General features: G+C 51.0%; 10 protein-coding genes and 1 pseudogene across 11 annotated transcripts, besides 1 other annotated feature; 6 read left to right on the top strand and 5 right to left on the bottom strand.

The window, feature by feature from the left end:
• Positions 1–37: 37 nt before the first annotated feature.
• NCS57_00540500 (Fungal-trans domain-containing protein) lies at positions 38–1,977 on the bottom strand (the record flags this gene model as incomplete). Its single annotated transcript, XM_053055327.1, has 4 exons — positions 1,824–1,977; positions 1,133–1,766; positions 511–1,080; positions 38–461 (listed from the first exon to the last, which is right to left on the bottom strand). The coding sequence occupies exons 1-4, from the start codon at positions 1,843–1,845 to the stop codon at positions 38–40; spliced, it is 1,650 nt and encodes a 549-aa protein (XP_052914282.1). The 5' UTR covers positions 1,846–1,977.
• Positions 1,978–3,115: 1,138 nt separating this feature from the next.
• On the top strand, positions 3,116–4,394 carry NCS57_00540400 (uncharacterized protein; the record flags this gene model as incomplete). The annotated part of the gene is made up of 3 exons (XM_053055326.1): positions 3,116–3,136; positions 3,183–3,413; positions 3,468–4,394. The coding sequence occupies 3 exons, from the start codon at positions 3,116–3,118 to the stop codon at positions 4,392–4,394; spliced, it is 1,179 nt and encodes a 392-aa protein (XP_052914281.1).
• A 218-nt stretch (positions 4,395–4,612) lies between these two features.
• Positions 4,613–6,331, bottom strand: NCS57_00540300 (uncharacterized protein; the record flags this gene model as incomplete). The annotated part of the gene is made up of 5 exons (XM_053055325.1): positions 4,613–4,869; positions 4,926–5,382; positions 5,441–5,602; positions 5,673–6,095; positions 6,146–6,331. The coding sequence occupies 5 exons, from the start codon at positions 6,329–6,331 to the stop codon at positions 4,613–4,615; spliced, it is 1,485 nt and encodes a 494-aa protein (XP_052914280.1).
• An 813-nt stretch (positions 6,332–7,144) lies between these two features.
• Positions 7,145–8,279, top strand: NCS57_00540200 (uncharacterized protein; the record flags this gene model as incomplete). The annotated part of the gene is made up of 3 exons (XM_053055324.1): positions 7,145–7,225; positions 7,278–7,382; positions 7,431–8,279. The coding sequence occupies 3 exons, from the start codon at positions 7,145–7,147 to the stop codon at positions 8,277–8,279; spliced, it is 1,035 nt and encodes a 344-aa protein (XP_052914279.1).
• A 1,094-nt stretch (positions 8,280–9,373) lies between these two features.
• On the top strand, positions 9,374–11,044 carry NCS57_00540100 (FAD-binding PCMH-type domain-containing protein; the record flags this gene model as incomplete). Its single annotated transcript, XM_053055323.1, has 4 exons — positions 9,374–9,673; positions 9,719–10,416; positions 10,471–10,682; positions 10,773–11,044. The coding sequence occupies 4 exons, from the start codon at positions 9,374–9,376 to the stop codon at positions 11,042–11,044; spliced, it is 1,482 nt and encodes a 493-aa protein (XP_052914278.1).
• A 265-nt stretch (positions 11,045–11,309) lies between these two features.
• NCS57_00540000 (PKS-ER domain-containing protein) lies at positions 11,310–12,368 on the bottom strand (the record flags this gene model as incomplete). Its single annotated transcript, XM_053055322.1, has 1 exon — positions 11,310–12,368. The coding sequence occupies one exon, from the start codon at positions 12,366–12,368 to the stop codon at positions 11,310–11,312; it is 1,059 nt and encodes a 352-aa protein (XP_052914277.1).
• A 1,047-nt stretch (positions 12,369–13,415) lies between these two features.
• Positions 13,416–14,796, top strand: NCS57_00539900 (annotated as a pseudogene). The gene is made up of 4 exons: positions 13,416–13,649; positions 13,700–13,736; positions 13,793–14,297; positions 14,349–14,796.
• Positions 13,416–14,796: a sequence feature.
• A 254-nt stretch (positions 14,797–15,050) lies between these two features.
• On the bottom strand, positions 15,051–16,611 carry NCS57_00539800 (EKC/KEOPS complex subunit BUD32; the record flags this gene model as incomplete). The annotated part of the gene is made up of 2 exons (XM_053055321.1): positions 15,051–16,058; positions 16,345–16,611. 2 exons carry the CDS (start codon positions 16,609–16,611, stop codon positions 15,051–15,053), a joined length of 1,275 nt encoding a protein of 424 aa, XP_052914276.1.
• Positions 16,612–18,124: 1,513 nt separating this feature from the next.
• Positions 18,125–19,891, top strand: NCS57_00539700 (C2H2-type domain-containing protein; the record flags this gene model as incomplete). Its single annotated transcript, XM_053055320.1, has 2 exons — positions 18,125–18,258; positions 18,307–19,891. The coding sequence occupies 2 exons, from the start codon at positions 18,125–18,127 to the stop codon at positions 19,889–19,891; spliced, it is 1,719 nt and encodes a 572-aa protein (XP_052914275.1).
• A 2,124-nt stretch (positions 19,892–22,015) lies between these two features.
• On the bottom strand, positions 22,016–24,150 carry NCS57_00539600 (MFS domain-containing protein; the record flags this gene model as incomplete). Its single annotated transcript, XM_053055319.1, has 11 exons — positions 22,016–22,115; positions 22,182–22,271; positions 22,323–22,534; positions 22,586–22,797; positions 22,856–23,033; positions 23,088–23,237; positions 23,286–23,379; positions 23,437–23,597; positions 23,653–23,724; positions 23,776–23,915; positions 23,970–24,150. 11 exons carry the CDS (start codon positions 24,148–24,150, stop codon positions 22,016–22,018), a joined length of 1,590 nt encoding a protein of 529 aa, XP_052914274.1.
• An 871-nt stretch (positions 24,151–25,021) lies between these two features.
• Positions 25,022–26,772, top strand: NCS57_00539500 (Glyco-hydro-79C domain-containing protein; the record flags this gene model as incomplete). Its single annotated transcript, XM_053055318.1, has 7 exons — positions 25,022–25,143; positions 25,195–25,314; positions 25,367–25,614; positions 25,665–26,027; positions 26,090–26,181; positions 26,245–26,278; positions 26,330–26,772. 7 exons carry the CDS (start codon positions 25,022–25,024, stop codon positions 26,770–26,772), a joined length of 1,422 nt encoding a protein of 473 aa, XP_052914273.1.
• Positions 26,773–27,092: the final 320 nt, after the last annotated feature.

Genomic DNA, 27,092 nt, shown 5'->3' with positions numbered 1-27,092 from the left:
AGATACACAGCAGCTTCTTCCGTACAAATTGCCGTATTTAGTTGCTCTGCATTTCTTCCATAAGAGCTTCATACCAGGCATTGAGAGCCTCATCCACATCGAAGCCCCCACCATCCAAGAACTCGTTCACTTGATTCATATAGGCTTCCACGCCATCTCCCATGGAGTACACCATTTCATCATTGACATCAAAGGTAAGGCCTTCTGATGTAGCGTACGGCTCTGGAGGTACAGTCGGGTCGACATGGATGGACTCCATTGGCGAGGTCTCGGTGACTGAGGTCCTTGAATAGACTTTGTTCCTCACAGCTTGGAAGAGATCTCGGTATCGTGTACGATGAGGTCCTTTCATGTAAGATATCCCCCGTTCAATGAGATCAAGGCAGGCACTAGTGTCGCCCATATGGCGATATCCTCTTTGCGCATCCTCTGTCCTCGTTTGTGGGAGAGCCATGCTCTGCCTATGACCCTCCTATCAGTAATAGCCCGGGCCGGGAGAGCTCTACTTACCAGTCGCAGTATAGAGCAGCCAAGCCGACTAAAAGGATATCATGAAGTTGTCTAAAACAACGACATACTGCTGAGATGCCATCCTCTACATCAATCTTTGACCAGTGGTGAATTGCAGTCGATGCCGCTCTAGAACAGTACGACGCCATCTGGCGAGAAGGTACCATGAAAGTCGGCGACGGTCGATGCAACAGAAGTTGCAAGAGACAGTATTCAATCTTCATCTCAGAGTACTCGCGAGAAGGTTTCAGTGTCATGACTTCCAGTTGCTGCTCCCACTTCTCAAGATCTCGACGGATTTGATCGGATGTTGCGCAGATCTGCTGAAACGTAGTGTCCATGGCTGTGCCATCTGGTCCCCTGGCGATGTATATGGACTCCAGAATACGACCACCGATACGACGAAGGGCTATCATGTGGCGCAAGGGCTGAACATTGTGTTTGTGGAAGATGGGTGCTGCCGAACTCTCGAGTGTATTCAGACTGTCGAAACTTGAAGCTGTGGGTAACAAAGCGTGTATGGCATGATCGCGTATGGACAGCACGCGACCTGTGATTGTAGCAACTTGTCTTTTATGCCTATTAGCTCAAGTCTTCAAGGGTTGATAAAGTGCCTACCAACCGCTCAAGATTGTAAGCACACCACCAAGTCCGGTTCCTCACTTCCAGCTCTTCAGCTGTAAATCCCCAGTCGGTATTGTGTCTATGCAGTCCAGCTTCAATGGCACAAGACATGATATACCTGCTGAGTTGCCACAGATCATTGTTGTGGCTGCTGCAAGACGAGTCAAGCATCCACACAGCCAGTAACAAGACTGCCTGTATGCCAAACAGGTCTCGAGGGTGATCATGGAAATTGTTGAAGAATCGTAGAGCTGTTTGAAAATAGGAAGTAGAATCGTTGAGATCTAATGTGGCGGGAGAATGCTTGTCTTTCAGGGTGACCTGGCAGCTTCCCAGCGCAAGCACAACGAAGACGATGAACTTCTCGTGGTCGGCGCATTGCCTTGGCTCTTGATATATGCGTTGAAAGACTCTCCTTAAGTAGGGTAGTTGAAGGAATGGCCACCAAATGTGGACACGAGCGATGTAGATAGCAAGTAGAGATCGAGCAACTGGTTGGGGTGGAAGAGCAGCGGACCTCTCTGACAGACACATGTCTAGGCTTCCCCCTTGTTGGCCGGTAGCCCATGAAGGAACCAGATTGAGTTGTTTGAAGAATATCCTTGCGAATGTTGATCCGGCAGCGCTCCCCACTACAGGGCATAAATCGTCAGCAAGCCTGATAAAGCCCGTGTGTGAATGGTACTCACCATATTTGCTTCCAGAGTACATATTTGATCCTCCAGTTGTCAGAAACCCCACCTCTTCGGCTTCTTTTTGAAGATTGGCTGGCACTGGCTGTATGCTTTGGGATGCGGCGCTGATGACCAGGTTGGGTTGGTCTGGCACCTCGCGTAACCTCGCTTGTAGATCATTGATCTGATCCTGAAGACTCTGTAGTACAGAGTATGGATATGAGACGCATTCGGTGATATTACACACGTCATTTTGTCTAATACATGCAGAACACCGGGGTACTTTGAGGTCGCACTCAACCGTCGGAGTCAGCCGAGGTTGAGAGATGCTGATGCTGGGGGGCCAACCTTGACTTTTCGAGCATGGCAGCGACTACATGCCTTCGATACAGAAGGCTGGAGATTGGAGAGCATGTGGTAATTGGGGGGTTGGAGGGTCTAGGTGTGTTTGACACTTGGAGGAGTCAAAGATTGTGAAGTCCAGAGATTCGGACGGGTCCGGGCTTGTGGAGATGGACTGATTGACGCCATGGCACGTGAGGATAGTCCAATGCCAGCCTAGCGCTCTGATGCAAACTCAATGACTTGGATTCTATCCTAAGTTGGTTCCAAGAGTTTACCCTGTATCAATTACTTATCGACATGCTGCTCAGCAATAGTGACTTTTCCTCATGTCTTCTTCATCTTAGTTCTGCTTACGCTTGTCAGCCCGGAGACCTCGGCCCTAGAGCACAGTAATCGCTGCTTACCATGGATGCCGCTCATGACCATTGAGACAAATCTAGCAGCCGTTACCACCATGCACAGCCAAAGAAACATCCGCGTCCCTCGTGTTCTGCCCGTAAAAAGATTTGTGAAATGTCATAGCGTTTGAAGAGCAAACGCTGAGTTATCACCAGACACATTCCCCCTCACCTTGTAGCCATTGGCTCTGCATTTTCTGGACAAGTTTCCCTCCACAATTGACAGCCAGCTCAAGTGGTAGTCCTTGAATTTTGAAGTGACATTTGGGTCTTACAACGTGCTACATGCTACCCTTCATCCCCAATCACTTGTACAAGTGATCAGCAGCGTCACATGTAAGCCCCAACCGAGACATGGATGTTTGCATAAACCGGGCACAAAGATTATTCCTCCGATGAAACACGTCAGGAATTAAGGTTCATGCTGCGCGCGCATCAACAAGCTTATTACGGTCGGACCTTTGTAAATCCGAGTGGTGACACAGGGTGGTATCCCTTCTTCTTCTTCTTCCCGACTAATTTCTCACTCTTCATCTCGCTTTTGACGTGGCTAATTCAGAAGTCATGGCTTTGAAGGGATTTTTCGTGAGTTTTTCATCCTTGAAGCAACAATAATACTTACCGACTTCAGGGCGTTGTAGCGCTGGGCCTCCTCATACCCTTCTTGTATGAGCGCTCTGCCGTTCTCTCATTCTTCTATACAAACACGCCTGCTCGGCTCCACCGGACCAACTCTCTCGGCAAATATGAGATCAAGTTTGAAGACCGCATGAGGAGCTGCGAGGATGTTTTTCTCCTCGAAGAACATCACCTAGCCATCATTGCCTGTGATGCCGGCAGGGAGCGATGGAACACGGTCATGGTATGGATGCCATGAGCTCCCTTCTCTTTACAGATCTCACTAACTTGGGAGTAGGGCGTGTTCCTTGAAGGAGAAGTTGCCAACGCTGACCTCTGGGCTTACGACTACGAAAGTGCATCCAAACCAGATGCCGAGTCTCTGACCCGTATCAAGCTCACAGACTTTGCCTCTGCTCAAGACTTCCACACGTTGGGGCTCGCGTATCATCAAAAGACATCTACGCTCTATGTGACGAACCATGCCAAGGCAGGCCCTCGAATTGAGTTGTTCAAGCTGGATATCGCGTCCTTGACGGCAAAGCACATCCGCACAATCGAGCATCCTCTCATCCACGCCCCCAATGCCATCGCCTTGATCAACGAGAAGGAGTTCTATGTCACAAATGCCCACTACTTCACCAGGGCACAATCCAAATTCCTAAGCCTCCTGGAAACTTACCTAGCCCTGCCTCTTGGTCCCGTTGTCCACGTGAGCCTCGAGAACCCTGAGGTTGAGGCAACCGTCGTCGCCCGAGTCCCTTTCGCAAATGGTATTGAAGTGCTCAACAGCTCGACCGTGGCCGTTTCTTCCACTTCTTCGGGAACTGTTTTTCTATTCAACACACCAGACAAGCTGACATTTGAGAACCCTACCAAAATTCGTGTTCCATTCCTCCCCGACAACCTCTCTTGGGCTAATGGCAAACTTCTTATCGCCGGTCACCCGTTTGTGCCGGCATGCAACAAATTTGCCGAGACGCGACATATCTGCAATGATCCGAGCGAACTCGAGGCTGCATCACCAGAGATGAAGGAGTACTGTGCCAAGGGCGAAGCGACTTCTGCTGTTGCGGAGTGGAGCGAGGAGGGCGGCTTGAAGATTCTCTACTCCAGCACAGAGTATCCTACAAGCACGACGGCCGTGAAGGACGCAAAGAGAGGCGTCGGCATCATTACGGGACTGTACGCCAACGGCATCCTGGTCTGGCGGGAGAAGGAATAGTGCGGGTGAGGCGTCGGCCACAATTCTCTCCCCTATTTCCACCATTGGAATTTCACCGAGACAGTTTCATCGTACGAGACAAGTTTAATTAGTCAGTGCTCTAGATCTGCACATTATTGTGCAGTGACAATGTGTTCCTGTAGAACATTACTATTCATATCTCCAATGCGCTCAACAGCTGTACTCTTCCATACATACTCATGACCAGAACCCATTGTCTAGTATGTGTATCGGAAGTTGGGGTTCTGTCCATCAGTCTGGTCGTTCCTCTCTGCCTCCAGCCCAGCATCAACGGTTTCTTGAGCCTTTCCGTACTGCGTATCTCGCCTCTTGTTCTCGACTGCACAGAGGACATAATACGCCATGCCAGTAGCCGCCATGAGGGCGAATGCACAGAGCATGGAGCCAATTCCCAGAGCATACGTGGGTGCCTGTCTATCGAGGAAGAACTGGGGCCCGACGATATTTCCAACAGCTAGAATCAATGTTTGTCAGTAAGAGATGGTTTTAGAGCGACGGGAATATGCGTACCATAAACAATCGCGATAGAGATGCCCATGAAGCTCTTCTTGGTCGCGCCGGCCGTGTTGGAAGAGGACAAGCTAATAAGAAAGACCCATGGGACGTTGTAGAAACCCATGAGGTACACACCAGCAAGGGAAGCATCTCGTTGAGTTGCGACATCTAGAGAATGCACCATCACTGCACCAACCAGACCAAAGATTGCGCCCATAATCCAAAAGATACAACGCAAGTTAGGAATGAAGAAGGCAATGGTGGTGAGGATCGCCTGGCTGACCATGGCCACAGCTGCTTGGGGCGTAGCCATAAGCACGGTCTTTGTCCTGCTGAAGCCGTAACCCGCAATGATGAGTGGGTTGAAATTAGTGATGCCCGCATTGGCGATAGCATATCCAAAGACTCCAAGCCAGATGCAATAGCATTTGGGGTCACGGAAAGCTTCCCAGATCTGGGGTGTATGGAATGCCTATTGCAGCCTGTTAGCATTTCTAGCTGTCAGTCGGTAATAGCTTATAATAGCTCACCTTCTTTGATTCGACGCCAGTTTGGTTAGGTGCAAGTCGAATGAGAGCCAACTTCTTCTCTTCGGTAGTGAAGAACCAAGCTTGGGACGGGGTGTCAGGAAGGCCAAAGAATACAAGGCTTCCAGCAAGGACAGTGACTGATCCATAGATGAGGAAGATATACTAAGGAAGAGACTGTCAGCATGGGATTACTTCCAAGACATCTTGTGAGAGGAAGGCACCGCAAACTCACCTTCCAAGTGGACAAGGACCCGTTGATTTGTCCGATAGCGTATGACAAGATGCCACCAAAGACTCCAGCAAAGGTGTTGTACCAGAATGCTGTGCGAAGAGGCTGCTCGTGCCTCAAGTACCACATTGAGTTGATGATCATCATACATGGCAGGACAGCAGCCTCAAAGACACCAAGAAGGAAACGAATTGTTGCCAGACCAGCAAAGTTGTGACAGAGTGCCATAAAGCAAAGGGAGCCTCCCCACATGACCAAACACGCACCGACATATTTGCCAATAGGGATCTTGGTCATGAGCCAAAGGTTAGGGAACTCCATGGCAAGGTAACCAAAGTAGAAGATGCTGCTGAGCCAGCTGTACTCCTGAGGCTTGAGGTGGGCGTCATCCTTGATCCCAAAGATGGCAGCGTAACCGAGGGCGTTCTAAACTTCAAGTCAGTACACAGTATCTCACGGTTGATGGCAATCAATACCTTGTCCAAGAATGCAAGTGTCATGCTCAAGACAGCAAGCGGCATGACAACCAAGTCGGTCTTCAAGAGGAGACGCTTGGCTTGAGCTTTTGTCAACACTGCATCCGAACCATCTCCACCATCTGAAGACACGGTATGATGCATGTCCTTGACAGGATCTCTGTCAGGAGTCTCGTGAAGTGACATGATCTCAGAAAGTGCGCAGAAATTGAGATATAATCGTGGTGTGCTGGAAATCGAGGAAAGATTCACGACGATCCATAGGCTTGGTTTTATAGAGTCGACACAAGATATGGGGTTGCAAAGTTAGCCTCCCAACTCCCCGGATCTCGTGGGGCAAACCCAGATAACATGGAAGCGATGATAGTGTGCTCGGTGTACATCGAAGCTCTCGGTGGAGGCCGAGCTCACCTCTCGGACGCTACCGAGCTGACTATGCTCGTTTGGGCGTGCTCGAGTCAATCAAGCCGTCGCATTGAGAGCAAAATACGGGGCCGAGACGCGATAACAGACGAACCACAGGGCGTGCTGATGACGATAGAGCAGCGCTGCTATCACGCAAAGAAGACGGTGGGTTTTAGCAGGAGAAATCCCGTCAGGTACGAGTATTTCCGCAAAACTTGTAGCAGAATCATATGACACCATAAACGCTGACCCTCTCGGACCCAATTAACAGGTGGTTTGTTCCCTGTAACGTGAGGCATTATGAAGCTGTCAACGATTTCGGCTCATTTCAAAGAGTTGTACCTGGTCACAACACGCAGGCCTGGCCAATAAGGCTTATCTTTCAGCCCGTCGATAAGTCGGACCCGTCCGAATTGACTTTCGGCATTCTTGCTCGGCTACGACCGAGTCAACCGCCGGTCGACACCGAAGCACGCCATATATATGCGCCTCAGGCAGTATAACTCAATTCCTGCAATCTACATAGTCTCAATTGAGAGCTTTTTGGTCATTGAGCTTCTTTGCAACCGGCATTATCGATATCAGGGCCTCGCAATGACAGGCCAAAACACTGCAGACAAGGGCTCTGGCTCGACTCACTCATCTGTACCCAACGCCAAGAATGAGACTATTCGTGTAAGAGAACCTCTATCGCGGCACTATAGATGCAATTGACTGACCAATCAAGGTCGGAATCCGCGATGGCGTCACAGGAAAGTTCAAGTTGGTCCCCAGGACAGAGGCTGTAGTCTCGGTTTTTGACTCCAACTTCCTTATTGGAGATGGAATATGGGTAAGTGATGTCTCGCATCCACAAAGCCTTTATCTAATTATCCTTTAGGAGGGTATTCGCGCAAACAAGGGCCGAGTCCAATTTGCACGAGAGCACATCAACCGCCTATTTCAGTCTGCCAAGGCCATGTACATGGACCTCGGCCTCTCAAAGGGAGATCTTCTCAAGCTGATCCATGACACTCTCGATGCAAACGACATGAATCAAGATGAACATGTTCACATCCGCCTCGTCGTTAGCCGTGGCCTCAAGTCGACCCCATACCAAAACCCCCGCGTGAACATTGGTCTACCCTTGATCGTCATCATTCCGGAATCAAAGGCCGTTGATCCTAACTCCAAGGCCCGAGGGCTGAGACTTGCTACAACATGGGTCCGACGCGGCCCTCCTGACGTCAAAGATGAGCAGTGGAATCACATCTCCAAGGCCACCGACGTCCAAGCCTGCATCAGCGCCAATGTCATGAATGTTGACGAGGCACTTATGCTTGATCTTCGCGGATTCGTCAAAACGTGCAACTCGGTCAACTTTTTCATCATCCGAGACAGTGAGGTCTGGGCTCCTACCAAGGACAACCAGATGCAAGGTATCACACGCCAAAAGACAATTGATGTGTGTCGAGCCAACGGCATCACTGTTCGTGAGCTCGACTTTACTCTCACTGAAGTTTACGGCGCAGACGAAGCTTTCTGCACTGGAACGTTCCCATCACAAATACATGTTACCGAAGTCGATGGAAGAACAATCAGCGATGGAAAGAGAGGCCCAGTCACTGAGAGAATCCAGAAGCTCTATTCGGAGCTTGTGAGCAAGGATGTGGGCAGGCCAAGGGATGAAATCATGGCCGAGGTAACTGCTCCGCGGGATTTGAGCTTTTTGAAGGCAAGTCGATTATAAGGGATTGGCTTGCCTCAATTTCGAGGCATTTTGGTTTTTGTGAGAACTTGGCAGGGATAGTATATCTGGATGAACAAGGCTCTAGGTGAGACAAGTTAGATACTTTTTCACTATGAAATGGACAGTGCAAAAGATGTATAAATGTGGGATATAGTATTCAAGCAAGGAAAAGAGGCATTCGCAAACATTTTTGCTGGGAAACAACATTATTGTTCTCTATGCGATCACGTCCTGGCGGTTATGCTCAAGAAATATGCGGTGCGTTCCAGGGTAGTCTTATCCTCACGGTGTTAAGATGTGATGCTGAGAATGCCGAAGCCGATCAAGACACTCCCAAATCCGAGCACTTCCTTGCACTGGCCCTTATGATAGGTTTTCTGGGTCCTATAATATTTTGGGGCTTGGGAAATGCTTCGCTGTGGCAGTGACGGGGTTTTCGGTGTCCCCGCTGCCCGAGACGACCTCATCGAGATGTCACGAAATGTAGAAAACTTGCCTAGGCACTTCAACAACCTAGGGAGGTCTCATGCAGTTCGAATGAGGCCGCGTAAAGAGAGTCGTCATGATGAACCAGTATATCAAGGTTCGTAGGTCCTGCGTAGATATTTTTGGCTCTCCTAAGCGGCCTTTAGGTCTCACCGGGACCGGGACCGAAACCGAGACCGAGGCAGCGAAACACTGACCACCACACTAACAAACAAAGTTAAATGATTCAGCATAGGGGTTCAATGCACTAGGGCTGAGCAGAGCAAGAAAGTGGGCAACGATCCTCACATTGATGGCCATTCAGCCAATGACGGGCAGTGCCGGCAGCAAATGCAAAACATATGCCGGTAGTGGTGCTAGGGCTGGCGGGAACTCCCTACCACTCTGGGGTCGGTTAGATTACGATGTGACAGAAGCACTGCGCCCTCGCAATCGGTTTCTTCTATGGATCTTGCATAGTGCCGATGAGACTGCTGTCGTATGCTAATAACGTTGGCTATATGACGCGTCCTACGACGATGCCGATCTCAAGATATATAAAGCAACCCTCTTGACTTGGTCTGAAATGATGTTACTCAACCTCTCATCTCATATTAGCCACCCTCACCATGAAGCTCTCAACATCCGCCCTGCTGGCCATTGCTGCTAGTACAGGCACTCTTGCATTAACTGTCAGTAGCAGCGTTCAGAATGCCTGCGCTCAGCTGCAATCGACCTACCCCGAGGAGCTCCTGATGCCCAACTCCTCAGACTACGAGTCTGAGCGAATAAACTTCTGGGACAAAAGATCCAATATGGAGCCAGCCTGCATCTTCCTCCCTACCACTGTTGATGCCGTTGCCGACGCTGTAACCATATTTCACAAGGAGAAGGCTCAGTTTGCCATCCGTGGTGGTGGACACATGAATGTGAGTTTCCTACCGTGCTCTGAATAGACTCTGCTGACCAACCAGTACCCCGGCTCGAACAACATTGATAACGGCGTCCTCGTCGGCCTCAATGGTCTCAAACAGCTCGACGTCAACTTGAACAAGTCCACCATCGATGTCGGCCCCGGCGCAAAATGGGTTGATGTGTACACGGCTCTTGCTCCTCATGGGCTGTACACCATCGGCGGGCGTCTTAAGACCATTGGTGTTCCGGGCCTGACGCTCATTGGCGGCGTGGGTTACTTCATTAACAAGTATGGTTTCACTATGGACAACGTGGTAAGCTACGATGTGGTGCTTGGAAACGGCACCCAGGTTGTCGCCAGCAAATCGTCTAACCCGGATCTGTTCTGGGCGCTCAAGGGCGGCGGCAGCAGTTTCGGCCTCGTCACCAAGTTTGAGCTGAAGACGTATGACGTTCCGCTCGTGAGCAGCACGTACCAGATCTTCGACCAAGAGCACGCTCACGACTTCATCCGTGCGGCTTGCAAGATGCTGCTGTCTGAGGATGGAAGCAGGGGCGCTGGCGCGGTTATCAACATCAACTACAACACCACGACTAAGCGAGCTACGCCCCAGGTATTCGGCCTCGAAGAAACGACAGAGTCGCCGCCACCAAGGTTCGCTGCCTTCAGTGCCATTCCTGCCGTAAGCCGCACCAATGCTGTGATGCCGCCGGTCGAGTGGCACTCGAGGATGGAGACGCCGAACCAGATGTTCCGGTATGTTGCCTGAGTATGTTTTACAGACTTGCATAGCTAACATGATATCAACAGTATTCAGTTTGGCCACCATACTATCAAGCCTAACGCCGAGCAACTGATCTACATCTACAACCAATGGATCGCGGCTATAGATGAAATTGCTGATGTCCCCGGTCTCCTCCCCACGTTCATCTTGAACTTTGCCCCCAAGTCAGCTGTGGCTGTTAGCAAGCGTAACGGCGTTGGCAACACATTCGGTCTGAACGATGACCAATCCTACATCTGTAAGTACACTTCGGCGCTGCGAAACCTAAACGTTTAGAGTGCTTGCCTCAATTCAGAGCCTAGAAAGGTGTTGTTCTGACAAGAAGCAGGGTGGCAGTTTACCACATCCTGGGCGAACGAGGAGGATGATTTGCGCGTCACGGCTTGGCAGAAGCACCATCTCGCGCGGCTGCATGAGGATAACCATGCCAAGGGCCTTGCGACGGACTTCCTGTACATGGGTGATGCCGGAGAGTGGCAAGATCCGATCCAGACTTATGGGAAGAAGAATGTTCAGAGAATGCGCAAGGTCAGGGATGCCTATGACCCGGATTTGACCTTTACCAAATTGAACTGGGGTGGCTTCAAGCTGGGATACTAAAGAGAATCAGTTGGCTGGTCGGGTTCTGAATATTTCCTTTCTTCATATGTATTTATACTACATACAACAGTTGGTTTTAAGCAGATAGACATTTATAGACATCGGTATGTTTCGATTTAAACATATCTCCACTTCTTTCAAATGTGCATTCGTAACTTTACGCTGCACAGAGGTACATATGCGCAAAGCAGCTCGCAGTTCATCATAGCTACAGTCATAACTTCCGACAGTGCTCCTATGCATAGGGCACATCTGACTCCCCGTTTTAAGAAATCAGCTTGGTGACCGACTTGCCCTTGTTGGCGCCCTTATACACATTGATCCACACATTGGGCACCTCCTCGATGGTGGCCTCAACCACGTCCTCGATGTCAACCTTGATACGTCCCTCAGCCGCAGCACCAATTATTTCCTCCATAGCCTTGGGCACCTTATCCATGTAGTCAAACATGAAGAAGCCCTTGATGGTCAACCGCTGAGATACAATCTCGAACCAGTTGCGTATCGTGGTAGGCTCCTCTGAGTTGTATATGCTGACCGCTCCGCAGATAGCGATGACGCCGTGCTTCTTCATGCGAGTGAGAGCGCCATCAAAGACTGCGCCGCCGACGTTATCAAAGAAAACATCTACTTCGTCTGGTGTCGCTGCTTTCAAGTCCTCAACAAAGGTAGGGCTCTTGTAATTGACGCAGGCATGAGCACCGAGATGGTCTCGTACCCATGCACACTTCTCATCACTTCCAGCAATTCCTACTACTCGCTTAGCTCCAAGGAGCTTGACGGCAACTTGAACGACCATTGATCCTGTTGCTCCCGCAGCGGCTGAGACAACAACTGTATGTTCTGGCTTTGCTTCAGCCACGTGAAGGAGACCGACATAACCGGCTAATCCGGAACCTCCAAAGGCACCGAGGTAGTGGGTGATAGACAGGCCAGCTGGTAGCGGGGCCACGGGCTGGACGAGGGCGTCGTTCAGGATGGCCTTTTCACTCCACGAGGCAAGATGAAAATCCATAATCAAGTCACCAACGGTGAATTTCTTGGACTTGGATTCCAGCACCTCACCAATAATGCCAGAGCGCATCGGGGCTCCGATCGGCACAGGGGGAAGATACATGCGGTTCTCGTCCACGGTACAGCCGATGAAGGTGCGAATTCCCGCATCGTTGGAAAAGTAGAGCACCTTTACCAGGATCTGGTCCTCTCCTAGGGGTGGTAGCTCTACTGTCCTGATAGTAAAGGTAGCGTTCGGCCCGGTGATGGTGGGAGTGCCAATCGGCTTAGCAGCGAGGATCCATTGCTTCGTGGTGCGTGTTTCAGCCATTTTGGGATTGAAGGAAGCAAAATTGTTATAGGAAGGGATGCAATTGGTGTCTGGGATGTGGGTTCTCTTGCAATCTCGTCTGGACGTAGTATTTATACAATTTTCTTGGTCTTGATCGACGCACGAAGGGTTCCTTTGCCAGTGGGTCGCTAATTAATCGTCGCACGATAGAACCAATGTCATCGAACTCCCTGTACCTGCATCAATTCAGACCACTCACCTGCAGAGATACCGGTGCTAGCGTATCCTCAACGTTTTGGAAGTTGTGGGATGTCGGTTGACATGTGTGGCGTTGGCAGGGTTGGTTCGCATGAAGCCAGGATCATGGTTTGAAGCGTCCGCGGAGATTTGTTCGGAACAGGAAATGGTCTCAAAACAGGCGAGACTCCCGTGAGAATGGTTGCATGCATTGTGGCAAGGTTGTTGATGCCGAGAAGCTTAGCCGATGGCCCCCTTTCATAGTCGCGCCAGCAGGCCGGTAAGTTTGAGGCATTGGTACTCAAGAGCATCTTCTTGGTTAAGTATCTTGGTCACTACATATCTACGAGATATAATCTACGGTTTGGGTCGGAGCAATTGCCATCTGGTCGGCCGCAGAACACCTAACATCCATCTAGAAAGGCAATATACATGCCAAGACAATGTCCAAGTGCCCATCGTCCCGATCCGCAGTGAGACGGGCAAGTGGATATACCTTTGGGAACATGTGGAGCGTATCGATTCAGTTGTCTGCGCCATTATAACGTCCCCTGATTCATGGTTACTCTTCTCGGAGCAACGCACCCGACAGAGCATAGCAGGTATTTCTCATGAATATCGGCATCGGGAGATGTGCGGATAACACCCAGAGTTACAGATTGGAGTAGTATTCGCACGCAAATGCGTATACCGCTTACGGAGGAGCACGATGCCTGCATGTGGGCATGTTTTGAAACGACGACCACGGTGACACGGGCATACGAGGACCGGCAGTTGGATCCTGTTAGCTAGATACCATCAGGCCTTCGGAAATGTGGGCATTGCAATAGAATTTCTTCTTTCTTTTAGGCGGCTGAACTGCCGGGCGATATCTCTGTCGATTGTCCGAATTACTTCCTCTCGTCACTCGACAATATGTGGCTACCCGAACAGCGCATGCCCGTCACGACCGAGGTGCGCATCGAGCTCATCGTCAACTGCATTGTTGTTCTCATTGCCTTGATCGTAGTTGCCCTGAGGGTCATAGGGCGGCTCTGGGGCCCAGGCCTGGGATTGGATGATGTGCTGGTTATGCTCGCAACGGTAAGTTGGCAAAATGTCTATTTCGACGATGACTGCTAATACACTCTTAGCCTATGGGCGTTGCAATGCTAGTTTGCCAAGGCGTCTGTAAGTCTACGATTGGAAGGTATGATGTCCGGTATATGGCATGCTAATTGTATCAGTTACAACTACCGGCAGCGGTCACAACTTGCAGGAACACCCAGAACGTACGTCCGACGATGCAAAGCCCTCGATTAGAAGGTCACGATACTGTATGCTAACCAACCTAGTGCTACCTAACGTCCCATGGATTCTCCAAGTCTCGTTCGGAATGCAGCCCGTCTACATCACCCTCCTCGCCCTCTGCAAAGCAAGCATGCTATGCTTCTTCCTCCGCATCTTTCCGACTCGATTTATGCAATGGTCTTCCAAGATCGCTCTGGGATTCGTCATCGCGTGGAATATCGCTTGCGTCTTCGCTTCAATCTTCCTCTGCAATCCGGTTTCGGCGCAGTGGACTGGTCAGGGGAAATGCGGTGCTTATATCCCGTTCATCCAATCCCTCATCGCGACCAACGCGGTTGGAGATATCATTATCATGGCCTTGCCAATGCACTCGTTATGGAATTTGCAGAAGAGGACTGTTGAGAAGCTCGCCATCATGTCTTGCTTTGGACTTGGTACAGCGTAAGAGCTCCCTTGTCGTATTTGTACGAACTACTGCTGATTCCCTCTTAGCTGTGTTGTCTGCGCCGTCTTCCGATTTATATACATCTCGACTGTCGACCTGACTAGCAACGTCACTGGTACCATGCCCACAACAATCCTACTCTTTATCCTCGAGCCGAACCTCGCGATCCTCTGCGTCAGCATACCAATGTTACGGCCCTTTATCGTAATGTACAGGAAGCGGATGGGGGGATCAAGGCTACAGGAAAGCTCCTACGCCCAGTCTAGTGGTTTCAGAAGCCACACCGGAAACACCAAGCGATCCAAGACGGACTACCACTCTGACCAACACTCGACATGGGAGCTCAACAGCTATCGCCCTCGTCGTGACGGGAAATACGACGCTGAGGTGTTTAGAATTGACGACGAGTCCGCGTCTGAGAGAAACCTAACAGCACCGTCCCCACTGGACGACGAAATCAGGGTCCAGACGGCCTGGACTGTGCAGCATGACTAGGTAGGGTTTAGTGGAACTAATGGTGGGTTTGACTCGTCACGTAGCAAGTCTCTCTTTCGTCTTTACCTACCTATTCATAGTTGCAAGCACTTCAATAACTGGCTACTTGACGCTTTCCACCTGAGGATAAGTTGACGGTATTCCCTGCAAGGCAATCGAGACGATTTGAAGAACGAACGTAATCGAACAACATCAGCCTGAGTACAAAGTCTTTTCAAGACACTGATACTGCATATCTAATTATCTACTTGGCCCTATGTAGATATGTGCGCAAAATAACTGCCTGAGGCGCTATACTCCCCCCGTCTAACGCTGTTGTCTACCACATGGTAACTTCTGTCGTCCATACAAAACCAAGGGTGATTCAGAATCTCTTTTGCGCTTAACCTCTCGGTAGGCTCGTAAACCAGGATCTTGGATATCAAGTCAAACAGCAACACTGCTTCTTCGTCTGGAATTTTGGGTAACTCTTCCACCAGTGCGTGCCATTCATTGTTGTAGCCCCGAAAATACTTGCCTCTGAAGTTGATGGCGGAAGGCTCCCAGAACTTCCACGCGTAAAAGGGAGCGTGAGAGGCTTCGTGTAGATTGTAATATGGATGCTCTTCCGTGTTGGAGACTTGATCTTTCGGTCGATACGGCCCAGTACTCGGCTGATCAAAGATCTTCCTGATCCATTCTTCAATCGACTGCCGTTCTGTGACTTCACCTGTGAGCCCTGAAAGTCGAGCTCCTTTAAGCAATTTCTTCCTCGGTTGTCCTTCAGAGTCAAAGACTGGATCTCCCCAAGCTGTTGGCATATTCCCGAGGACTCGGCGGATGGCGACCAGGAGGTCTATTGGAGAGCCAATATCATAGGCGGAGAACAAACCCTCCCCTAAGCTAAGTCGTAATATGGAGCATCCAAGCGCCCAGACATCGCTTGCTGTGCCTCCAGATAAACTGACAGCGACTTCTGGGGCGAGATACTCAACTGGTGTGGGGAGCAGATTTTCTGGGGGTGAAGAGCCGAGGAACGCATTGTCGAAATCTATGAGGCAAATGTCTTCACTGATGATGGGTCGCCTTGCCAAGAGGAAATCAAGGGTTTTGACAATGTACTTGGGCGCTTCTGGGCCCGCGGCTTCTCCAGACTCAGCCTCCAAAGACCCAGTCTCAGGCCGGCCAAGCAGGTCGTAGATTTCATCCTCAGGGACCTGATCTAAATCCTTGATCCGGAACATGATGTTGGCAGGAGTCAAGTCTGCGGAGACAAAAGTCAACTAAAACGCATTAGAATAAACTTCATGGCAGTCAACTCCATGGCAAAGTCCATACGAGTGCAAGTCAGCCAATGCCGTTGCCACCTGGAGAGCTACACTACGCGCTAGACGCGGCTGGATTCTGCTCTCAAGATAGTGGGAAACCCTATAGGCAGAAGAGCCCAGCACAGGAAGTACCAGACACAAATGACGGCCGTTTGGGCCATCTACGAAAAAGTACCGCTCGTAGGCGACAAATCTCGGGTCATCACAGGGGTTCCGACACGATGCTGTGGGCGAGAGTTACGCTGGATTCAACAGCCTGCGACTCTTCCGCAAGGACTATCTTGAGAGACCCGGCACGTGTCGAGAAGGTCACGGGCCAGCCATATCGTTGCGAAGCCTCCAGCACCAAGTTTGTAAACAACCCGATACCAACCCTCGTCAAACAAGTCGCCGAGGTGGACAGGGTGAAACCCCCCTTGTTCATACGCTCTACCTCTTCTTTCTCGCCGACATTAGGAAGAAGAAAGCGAAAAGAGCGGCAAGACTCGTCGTCTTCAATTGAAGACATCTTGGAGTTGGGGGTTGCTTAGAGGATAAAGGAGGTTGAGGTAAAGTGGACAAGGTCACATTGGAGGGGTTGGTGTTGGTTCTTCACCAACAGCGGGTCTTAGCACAAGGTTACGTCGGCCAATGGTACCCTTTCAGGAAAAATGCTTACCTTGAGGTAGGTAGTGAAAAAGCCCAATTAATCTACTAAAACTCATCGCATTTGGGCTGAAAGATGAAGCCATAAAGACGATGAATGATCTCCAGTTCCAAGGCACCAAAGTAAATTGGAGTTGTCATTGGGCAATCAACGTGAACCCCTCCACATACAGCAGCTTGGGCAGCAGATGACACGCAAAAGTCCCCAGTGAGGAGCTTCAAAGCTCAGCTGTAGCTTTCCCGAGGTACAGGGGCAACCAATACCATGCTCCTCCACTCACACAGCTACGGGGGGTAGAGCCAGGCTCCCGCTTCACCTTTCGCTCGCCTACAGCACAGCCCAGCGTTTATCACACATCATTGGCTTGGAATCGCTCCGGGGAGGACATTGATTGCTCAGCCCCCGGGCTGAGTTGACTCCGCCCCAAGAGACCCTCAGCCACCTGTAATTTGTGGAGGTGTTGTGGAGAGCTGTAGGTGAGAGCTTGAGGATATAACGAGCTCAATCTCCTCGCTCAATATTCTGAACGGATGGGCCCCCGATAGACCTGCCGGGAGCTGTCTGCGTTCGAAATGTTGGATACGCATCGATACGGCCAGCGTTCATCACGGTTGATTCAGCAGGCTTGACACAGATTGCGCCATGACCCCCTCACGATGTCGCTACCGAGTGTTGGCCGCCTCGCCAAGCTCTGCTCTTCTTCAGAGACGGCGCGAGAGCCATCGCCGACGCAACAACCGCTCCCTATGACTCCCACCCGAGTCCCTTTGGGTGGGCACCGACATGATTCAGTTCTCCACGATCCCCGACAACGACCACATGCTCGTCATACGGGGTCCCCCACGGATGGGGCCGTTGCCTTATTCTCGCGCCCAGGCCCAATCGGATTCTATGGGGAATGATAAGGCAACTGCCTCTCCTCCCTGGGAGCAATGAGAGGCCGCGTGAGGCTCGAGTCTACGTAAGTTTCCCTGGACTCCCTGGGACTATTCCGGGCTAATTGCGCTGCTTTAGTTCCCTGCCTTACGCTTCCTGGTTGATTCCCTGAATCCTGCAGCCATGCAGGGCTCCGACAAGACAATCCGCGCCGACTCGCTCGATTCGACGGTTCGCCAGCACGGGGAGACCTGATTGAGCTCTTCCGCGTCGCCGGAGACCCCAGCTTATGACTCCGAGGAGGAAAATGGGCACCGAGTGAGCGGGGGAGGACGCGTATCGCTCGCGCAGGCTCGTCTCAGACGATCTCTTGGATGAGGCTCACGAGCCTCTGAAAAGGGAGGTCCCCGCATGCTCTCCGGACGAGTTCCCGCGATCCCATCACCGGTATCCGCCGCCTTCACTTTACGAGCGTCTCGATCGAATAATTACACGCAAGATGGCAATTTCGCCCCCTCCTTACCTAGGACCTGAATTTCCTGGGGAAACAAACCTCAATACGACAGAAGATGTTAGTCGATGGAGAATGCAAACTCCCGTCGACGAACCCCGTGCTCCCACCAAGGGGTGCTCGTGAGTCTTGTCCTACGGTCGATTAGAGACAATTTCTGACAGCCACAGAATTGACATGATTGCCTCCAAGATTGACAGCTGCGCCAAGGCCAGAGTCTTTGCAATCATTGCCTTTAATCTCCTCGTTTTCGACGGCCAACTTTCCAAGGACCGCACCAACTGGGCATGTCCATTTGGACGCTGCAAGTTGAACTTTGTCGACCAACATGAGCTGATGCAGCACGTCCTCGACTGCCCTCATTTCTCGAGAGACGGTGTTTTCTGCAACTGCTGTATCAAGGACGACCGCTTTGAAGAGCACTGTCGACACGACCGCGCTGAGAGTATCGCCTCTCACGGAACCGAGAAGAGCTCCCCCAAGAAGCGCAACCCGATGCGCAAGTTCAGCAACATCTTTTCTCGAAATCGGACAGAGTCGAGAAGCTCTTCTGGAAGCTCTTCACGTCCTGTGAGCCCTGTTTCAACGCACCGCCGTTCAAGCATTCTGTCGTTGATGATACCAACCCCGAGCTCCTCTGGTGACTCTCGCAGAGGATCCTCGCCAATTCCTGCAGAATCGCCCCGAAAGACGCTCGAAGCAGCATCACCCGCGCAACAAGAGGGCTCCAGCGAGCTTCTTGGGTCTGAACCTCACACCGTTGGTGGGATTCACGAGCTCCCAAACCTAGAAATACCCTCCGAGCTTCCTGACACCGTCAGAGCTCAAGAGCTCCCGGGCCCAATATTTGACGACATCATGGAAATGAGCGAGTCTCCTACAGAGGAGTTGTCCATGGAATCCATGATTCCTGAACAGGGCGTGCTCCAGGCATATAATACTTCCTTCACAGGCCAGATGGAGGCCTCCCAAGATGAGCTTCCCTCGGCCAATGGCCTGGAGTCTGCATTTCATCATCCGCACCAGCACCAGCAGCAGTTATTTTGGTTCATGCAGCAGCTGCAGCACCAGCAGGCTCCACAGCCCCATCCTGGCCTGCAGGCTTCTTCTGCGGTTCATGAGGGGATGGATATGACTGGCGGTTCTGTGAGCAATCGCGGCAGCTTCTCAATCCCTCCGGTACACTCTGGTTGCCAGCAGGAGATTTCATCCCCTGGTTCAGATCATATCAGTAGTCAAACCCGGAAGGATTCTGGGGATTCTGCATACTCCGAGGCCTCAAGTGCCATGGTGACAATTGGGCACACTCCATCACCTCGCTCTGCGCAACAGCAGAGTCTCAGTACAGCACATATTGCTGCCTCGGCATCTCCACAAGCTCAAATATCGGCAGCTTCCGGTGCGGGAACGGCCCAGGCTATTGGTCATGAAGACATCCGTTGCCGGTGGCCAGGTTGCAACTACCGCCCCACCGGACGCAGAAGGGAGAAACATCTCAACTACCTCCAAAAGCACATTGACAACACGCACCTTCACCGTAACCGGGTTCGCTGTCAAGGGTGCGGTGACTGGTTAAGCCGCAGCGACAACCTCAAGGTGCACCAAGAGACGGCATGCTCTCGGGCACGGTTTCTCGGGGCACCTTATCCACCCCATCGCTCGGCGAGGCGATCTGGAGTGGCACAGAGGAGAGAATGGGGTGGTGGTTGGCAGGGAGAACTTGAACTCCCAAGAGGCTGCAACGAGGCTTGGTAAGAATAGACTCGGCCGTCTTTGGCAGGGACCACAGGAACGACGGTGCGGGAGAGGCTGGAACTCGAAATTGTCACTAATTCACGGATAGAAGAGCTGCGGGATCAGACTATGAAGTAATGGAGCAATGAAGTAATGAGAATTTGTTTTGCTGGCCAAAAGATGGATCATTGTTGATCAATTCGTGTCTTTGTTGAATGTGAAGTAAATGACGTACCATCTCTGCCTGAACGCTTGGCGTCGACAGCTTCAGCTGAAAGATGGGATAAAGTCATGTCGGATGGCGGGGAGTGCAGAAAACCCCGAACAATGCGGCTCTTGTTACCCCAAGCTCCAGTCTTAACCGAGGTCCCCGTCTTACAGCCTGACCGGGCGAAAACAAGCTTGCTTAAAAATAGATTCATACGGACAAGGGGGGCGTGTGTGTCAAACTGTACGAAACGCCAAGGAATGTTGGTCAGGACTCGGATTCACTGGGTACTTGTGCCCTCCTTGTCTCTTTGTCCCTTAACACCTCACAAGGCTCTAATCTCATGTCCCTTGTCAACGCTGCATGCATTTGCACACCCTGGAAAACGGATGATCCCTGAAAGACGGGTGAGGATTTGCTGTGAAATAAGGCTGACAGGGTTTCCCCAACGCTTACTGCCTACATACCCTACATGCCCTCACATGAGAGCGTCAAGGGAATGTTCGACTCAGGGAAACTGTGCCGTTGTAAGGGGAAGAAGTCCCATCCGGAGCCTCAAAGGCCACCATGCTAGGATATTCTGCCTGGGAGCATTAAATGACTATTTGAAGATAAAGCAGGACGATTTCTGCAAGACAATTAGTAGTTCATCAAGTTCAACCTCATCTTCGTCAATTGGTTCATTTCTGTTCTCATACAATACACAGAGTACTGTACACAGTCTTGGTAAACTCAGACGCCACCATATTAGTTCACTTCCAACATGACACTTGTCTAGTAAGCTCACTCCATCCGACACTAATAAATACAAGCCTTTGACACTGGCGGCCAGCGAAGCGAGCACTGCTCCTACGGCCATTTCGAGGGCCCCAACGACGAGGACACCATTGACAAAGAGCACCACTGATCGCCTTCCTGTAACACTTAACATCGACAATTATCTTCGACAACAGCAAAACTTTGAAGCAATCCCACTTGGTGCCCCAACAGTACCCAAAGACATGGCCAACTACTGTGAGGAGTGGCAGGCCAAGTTTGATGCTGCTGGGAAGAAGGTGTGAAGGATGTGCGCCGCGAATTTCACAATCTGGGGCGTTTACGGAGTAATGGGAGTAATGGAATTAGTTATACGTTACTGGGAAGATGACGGGAGGGGGACAATGGCTAATACTGTAGAGGTATGGTGGGAGGAATACTAGGATTGTAACATTCATGGTCATCCCTTGATATAGACCTAGGGAAGGAATCATAATCATGTCTCATCTCCTCCAAATTGGTTCACAGTTACTACCTGGCTCCCTTATGAACTTTTACACATAGCCCACCATTACCTGACTTTAGTCCCGGCATTTACATGCTGGTCACTTGGACACTTGGACAGGTAGGCCGATCTCGGCAGCGGATTGTACAGTCACGTGGGGACAGAATTCTGTCCCCCTGAAGCTCCAGGCTCTCGATGATGGGGTGTTGGCAGGTGGATCCTTCTTAACTTGAACACAACCTAAGGCTTTAGGTTCTGTGCCTAACCCTCTTCACCCGTCCTAAAGTACAATTATTTTCTTTTCTAACCCTGAATTTTTCTTTATTACCTATACTCACTGTGAATTTCTCTCCCTCGGCAGCGTTGGAGGAAAAAGTGGTCACTTGGTCGTCTTGTGTGTCTTCTCTGAGAATTGGGCTTGTCTTGGCTAAAAAAGCTTGTGGGAACTTCGGAGAATCGGGAAACCTGGTATGAAGAGAAATTTCACAAGGGTTATAGGTAGAATAAAGTAATACGCTCGTCGTTTATAAAATGAGCTATTTCCATCACCGACAGGAGAGTCTCTTGTCAAAGATGGATACGAAAGGCAAGATGGAGAAGCACCGTCCAGAAAACACTCCTCTTGTAGAACGAGACGCTTCCATATAACACCAGACAGCGCCCCCCAGATGACCTATCAAGCCTCGCCCTGTGTCTTGTCTTGGTGGTGCTCTGCGTTGAGCTGAACCTCGGTGACGTAGTTCTTAAAGCCACGAAGACTGACCTTCTTCTCAAACCTGGTGGAACAAGTGGTTAGCCAAACGAACACAACATAAGAAAGATAAAGCAAATCGTCGACTGACATTTCATCAATTTCACCAGGCGTTCGGCGGGCAACCTCGGGCAGAATGAACCACGCGATCACGACGGCGACAGTGCCTGTTCCCGCAAAGCTGTGTTTGTTAGCATGGTGAAGACTCGACATCGAAGGCGCATGTGCTCACAAAAATCCGGTCTTAACACCCCAATGAGTCACAGAACCATTGATCATCAGAGGCGTGCAGAAACTGAACATGATGGCGATCATGTTGGACACGGCAAGAGACCATCCAGCCGTTCTGGCGCGGAGGCGCTGTTGAGGAATCTCGGTAGCGTAGGCGTAGCCGATGGCCGAGGCGCCAGTAGTCGAGAAGGTTGCGAGGCAGGCAAAGAAGATCTAGGAATTCACAATTAGCTTAAATTCGCCGGGAAACTCCACATGGCTTACGAGAAGGGAGCTTGTGGCCTTGGCAGTATAGTCAAAGCAGCCAATAATGCCAAGGCACAGAACCGATACAACAGTGACGGCGTAGGGATATACCGTCAATGGCCGGCGACCGACTTGATCAGTGAGAGTGGCTGTAGCGATCATGGAAATGAGCTGAACACTGGAAAGAATCAGGGTCACGAGGAAGGGATCCTTGTTGCCAGCGTATTGAACTATTTTGCGGTTGGTTAGGTGCAAACAGCAACAGATTGAGGGGAAGGGACCACATACAGAAATATGTCGCGTAGGTGTTGAAGACGGCTAGGCCTACGAACTGCTGGGTAACCTTGGGCCATCCAGCAATGATGAACCGGATGAGGTTGCGGCCACGGAAGACTGCCCATGGACCGACCTCTTGGTCTCGCTCAGCTTGCGCGCGCTCCATTGCGACCGTGGCTGTCATAATGTCCTACAGGAAGACGGGCATTAGCACTGATAGATGGTCACTATTGCAGGGACGCACAATTTGTTCCTGGACGTCGTAGCCCTCAACGCGTCCGTAGCACAGGCGCAGAACCTTGGCGGCCTGGTCTGTTTTGCCTTTGCTAGCCAGCCACCAAGGACTCTCTGGGAGGAGGAGGAAGATGATCAAAATCAGGCCAATCATTCCCCACTACTGGATTGTTAGTAATGTTTGAAGGCGCCTTGATTTTGGACTCACCTGTGTGTAGATGGCATCACGGAAGTCGTATGGGTTGCTGGCGTTGAGCCTGTTGAGGGCGACAGAAGCGAAGAGTTGACCGAGGACAAACCAGCTAGAAGAAATGAGCTTTCACTTATTCTGGGGGTAGCTACAGCGAGTAGAGACTTACAAGGTATACGCGTTGATGAAGAAACCCCTTAGCTGAGTGGGCGAGATCTCTGAGAGATACAGAGGCATGGTCGACTGGAGCATACCAACACCCATACCAGAGAGAAGCTTCGCGACCAGCCAGTGATCCCAGGCGGTAGCAAATGTCTCGGCGAAGATACTCTTCAAAAAGGTCAGCTCAGTGACAATCAGAAAACCCATAGACTCCAATACTTACAGCGGCAAGGGTGATCCAAATAATTAGGAGCGCAGGCTTGCGGCCCAGACCGTCAGTAGCATATTGAAGAAGCTGGTGAGCATTGTTAGGGGGTTCCAAAAGCGAGGACATGATTCAACGCACAACTTGACCGACAGTTTGGCCAGCAGACTGGATACCGCCCCAAGCTGAGATGTATTTGCCAGCAATGATGGTTGTTCCGGGACTGGAAAACTGGCGGATGAAGCCCTTGTTGGAGACGATGCCACCGTTGAGATTGATCTCTGCGCGTCGTACAGGTTAATGAAGATCGGTAGATGAAGCGGCTGGATACTCACGATAACCATCCAAAGAGGCACAGAAGGCTGCAGTCATGGCGATGAGGCCGACGTGCTTGTAGCGACGCACACTCTGCCAGACGCTAAGGTCGTCAAACCTGGACCGCATCACGGGCATGGTGGCCGCGTCCCCGGAGTCGCGACGCTCCACCATCTCGGTGTCTTGTTTGTCCTGCTGCATGTTGATAGAGTCAAGTGCAACTGATACGAAATATTGATGAGGTTGCAGTGATGCTAGCTGGTCTGTGTCAGGGTATTAAGCAACAGGCAAGCTCCTTTATAGATGTCCAGCGACGGCCAACCGGAGGTGATGTGACCACCCGAAGAAACAAACCGTCCGCATCAACTAAACCTAAACCTGGGGAAGTCCGCAAACGCGGGGCCCCATACGAGCTTCCCCTTTGCTCGAAGGCCTAACTTGTTTCTCAGTCGAGTTGCAGTAGTTCAACCCAAGCGTGCCGCTTAGCCGAGTGTTCGGGGCACCTCAAGCCGAGGCGCGCAACTTAACTGACAAGTGAGACACCTCGTGGCCATGGATCACCACATCCATGAATCACAATCAATACCAGGATATTGAGCATCGGAGAGAAGTCCATTGAGGTGGCACGTATCCCTGTTATATCTTCGCATCAACTGCAGCCGAATCTACACCAAACAGGTATTAGAATCGCGAGTATTGAGGCCGAAATGGCCTTATTTTCGGTAGGCACCACACCGAAAGACTTCACAGCATTTTGAACTAGTGACGGATAATTATCCGACATCAATTTAGTATCTCGGTGGCAGGTTGGCCGAGGCTTGTTCGTGGACAAGGTCCGAGCCATCGTGACACGGCAAGTTCTTCTCCAAAGCTAGCTACCCATGTCGCATGCCCCGGAGGGCAAAGATCTCCCCACGGGGTATACGAGTGACAAGAAATGAGGTCGATGATGGCTGAGCTTACAAGAAGCTTAAAAGGCGTGATGCGGCCTATGAATTGTTCTAGTCTATGTTATCAAAGTTATCGTGACATCTCATCTTGCAATATTTTCTCGACCAATTATCCAGCATCAATGACGCGTCTCCTTATCTCCATGTGGCTTGTGGGGCAGGCTTCCAGCCTGACCTTCAATGTCCCGGCCACACCTCCATCAAATGCCAGTGGCCAGCTCTCTGCTGCCCCAGTCGGGGTTTCGTAAGACTTTTCCCACCTTACGAAGCTCAAACAGACACTGACCAGTTCAAGCCTCGAGTTCTTTGCCTTCCCAGGGTACATCAACAATGTTGCCGCTACCCTGCCCTGCCTGGAAAACCTCAAGGACCTGACCGGGACTTGGCCTCCTATGAGAATTGGAGGAACCACTCAGTATGCAAATCTCTCTTTGCAGCCAACCCTTCTCACGCTAACGTCTTCTCAGGGACCGAGCCACGTATGATTCGTCTTCCACCAATGCCGTGACTTATACCGTGTCGGACCCGAAGGATGCCCCGGCATCGCTCACATTTGGCCCCTCCTTCATGTCGCTGGCAGCCCAATACAGTGGCAAGGTGATTTTGGGACTTAACCGTCGTCTCAACAACATCGGCAACTCTATTGCTGCTGCAAAGGTTGCCAAGCAGAACATGGGAAACCTCGATGCAATCGAGCTCGGCAATGAACCAAACTGTGAGGAACCTCAAGAAACCTATTTCGGTCAGATGCTAATTATTCTCTAGTCTTCTCTAGCAGTGACCCTATCGCCAATGGTGCTTCCTGGACCGCCGCTGCTGATTACGCCTCCGAAGTGGCGTGGCAAGACCAAGTCTGTGGCAACTTGACCACTTCAGGCCTCATCTCGGCTGGCGTCTTCTTCGGCACCTCGCCCATGAGCATCAAGGGCCTTACAGCTGTCGAAGGCAGTGGGAACGACAACGTCAAATACTACTGCTCGCACAACTATCCTCAATCCGGAGGCAACGCTAATCTGGCCAAGTTGATGAGCCACAGTGCCATTGCTTCTCAGATTAAACCGTTTGCGGCGGAAGCTGCCGCAGCCGCAGCCAAGGGTAGACCACATATCTTTGGTGAGACCAATTCTGGTAAGTGTGTCCTCTATAAGTGATGCCCTTTCTGCATTTGTGAGACTGACCGTATCGTGTAGCAACTCAAGGAGGTGGCGGCATCAGCCCAACCTTTGGTGCTGGCCTCTGGATTCTTGATTATGTTCTCCAGTCCATTCTCCAGGGCACCAAGGTATGCTCTCCACAACCAAATAGTAGCAAGGTGTGTCTCGATTAACGAAGCTTTGTCCCACAGGCTCTTTACTTCCATCAAGGCACTATCGGTAACTGTAAGCAATTTCCCATCATTGAGCCATTACAGCCATCCTAACACATCACAGGCCAGTACTGTTGGTGGGGACGATACAGCATGGGCGCTCCCTACTTTGGAGCGTACTTTGCCACCATGGCCCTCGCTGGGGCCGATCAGCTTGCTCCCTTGGATGACCAGACCAGCACGTACGCTGCTTACGCCATCTACAAGAACGGCGCCCCCATCAGAGTCCTCTTGTACAATTCGGACTACTACACCAGCGGCACGCGCCCTACGCAGGTTTACACACTCACCGGCCTTTCCGGGTCCACTGTGACCGCGAAGCGTCTGACTGCCCCTTTTGCCACCTCTCGGATTGACCAGGGCCAGAAGGCTACTGTTGGAGGACAGAGTTTTGAAGATGGAACTTGCAAGATTCAGGGTACGGCCGTGACTGAAACCGCCACTGTTAGCGCTGGAAAGGCAACATTCACTGTAGGCGCCTCTGAGGCTTTGCTTATCACACTGTAGGGGACTTAGGCATCCAATTGTCCTGAAGCATGATAAATATTTCGAGATGGACATGAGATAAGGAGGGTGGTGGTTGTTAGCCGACAACCTCGTCCTGGATGCTAGCTTGTAGATGCAGAAAATCAAGCCTCCCATGTAACCCTACTCCTCGCATAACTTCCGTTAATCATCTCAATCTGTATCAAACACGTCCTTGCATGAAATTTGGCTTCTTGTTGTTTTTTCGCCCTTTATCATGAGTGACTCAGTAACCATTTCGTCTCCGTCCGACCGAGTGGAAACGTAGTTGACAGCTGGCCTGTCTGCCATCTCAAATCTCG

This window comes from Fusarium keratoplasticum, chromosome 4 (genome assembly GCF_025433545.1).
Source record: "Fusarium keratoplasticum isolate Fu6.1 chromosome 4, whole genome shotgun sequence".
NCBI lineage: Eukaryota > Fungi > Ascomycota > Sordariomycetes > Hypocreales > Nectriaceae > Fusarium > Fusarium keratoplasticum.
The sequence above is the reverse complement of the archived record's forward strand: the minus strand, read 5'-3'. Positions and strand labels throughout refer to the sequence as shown.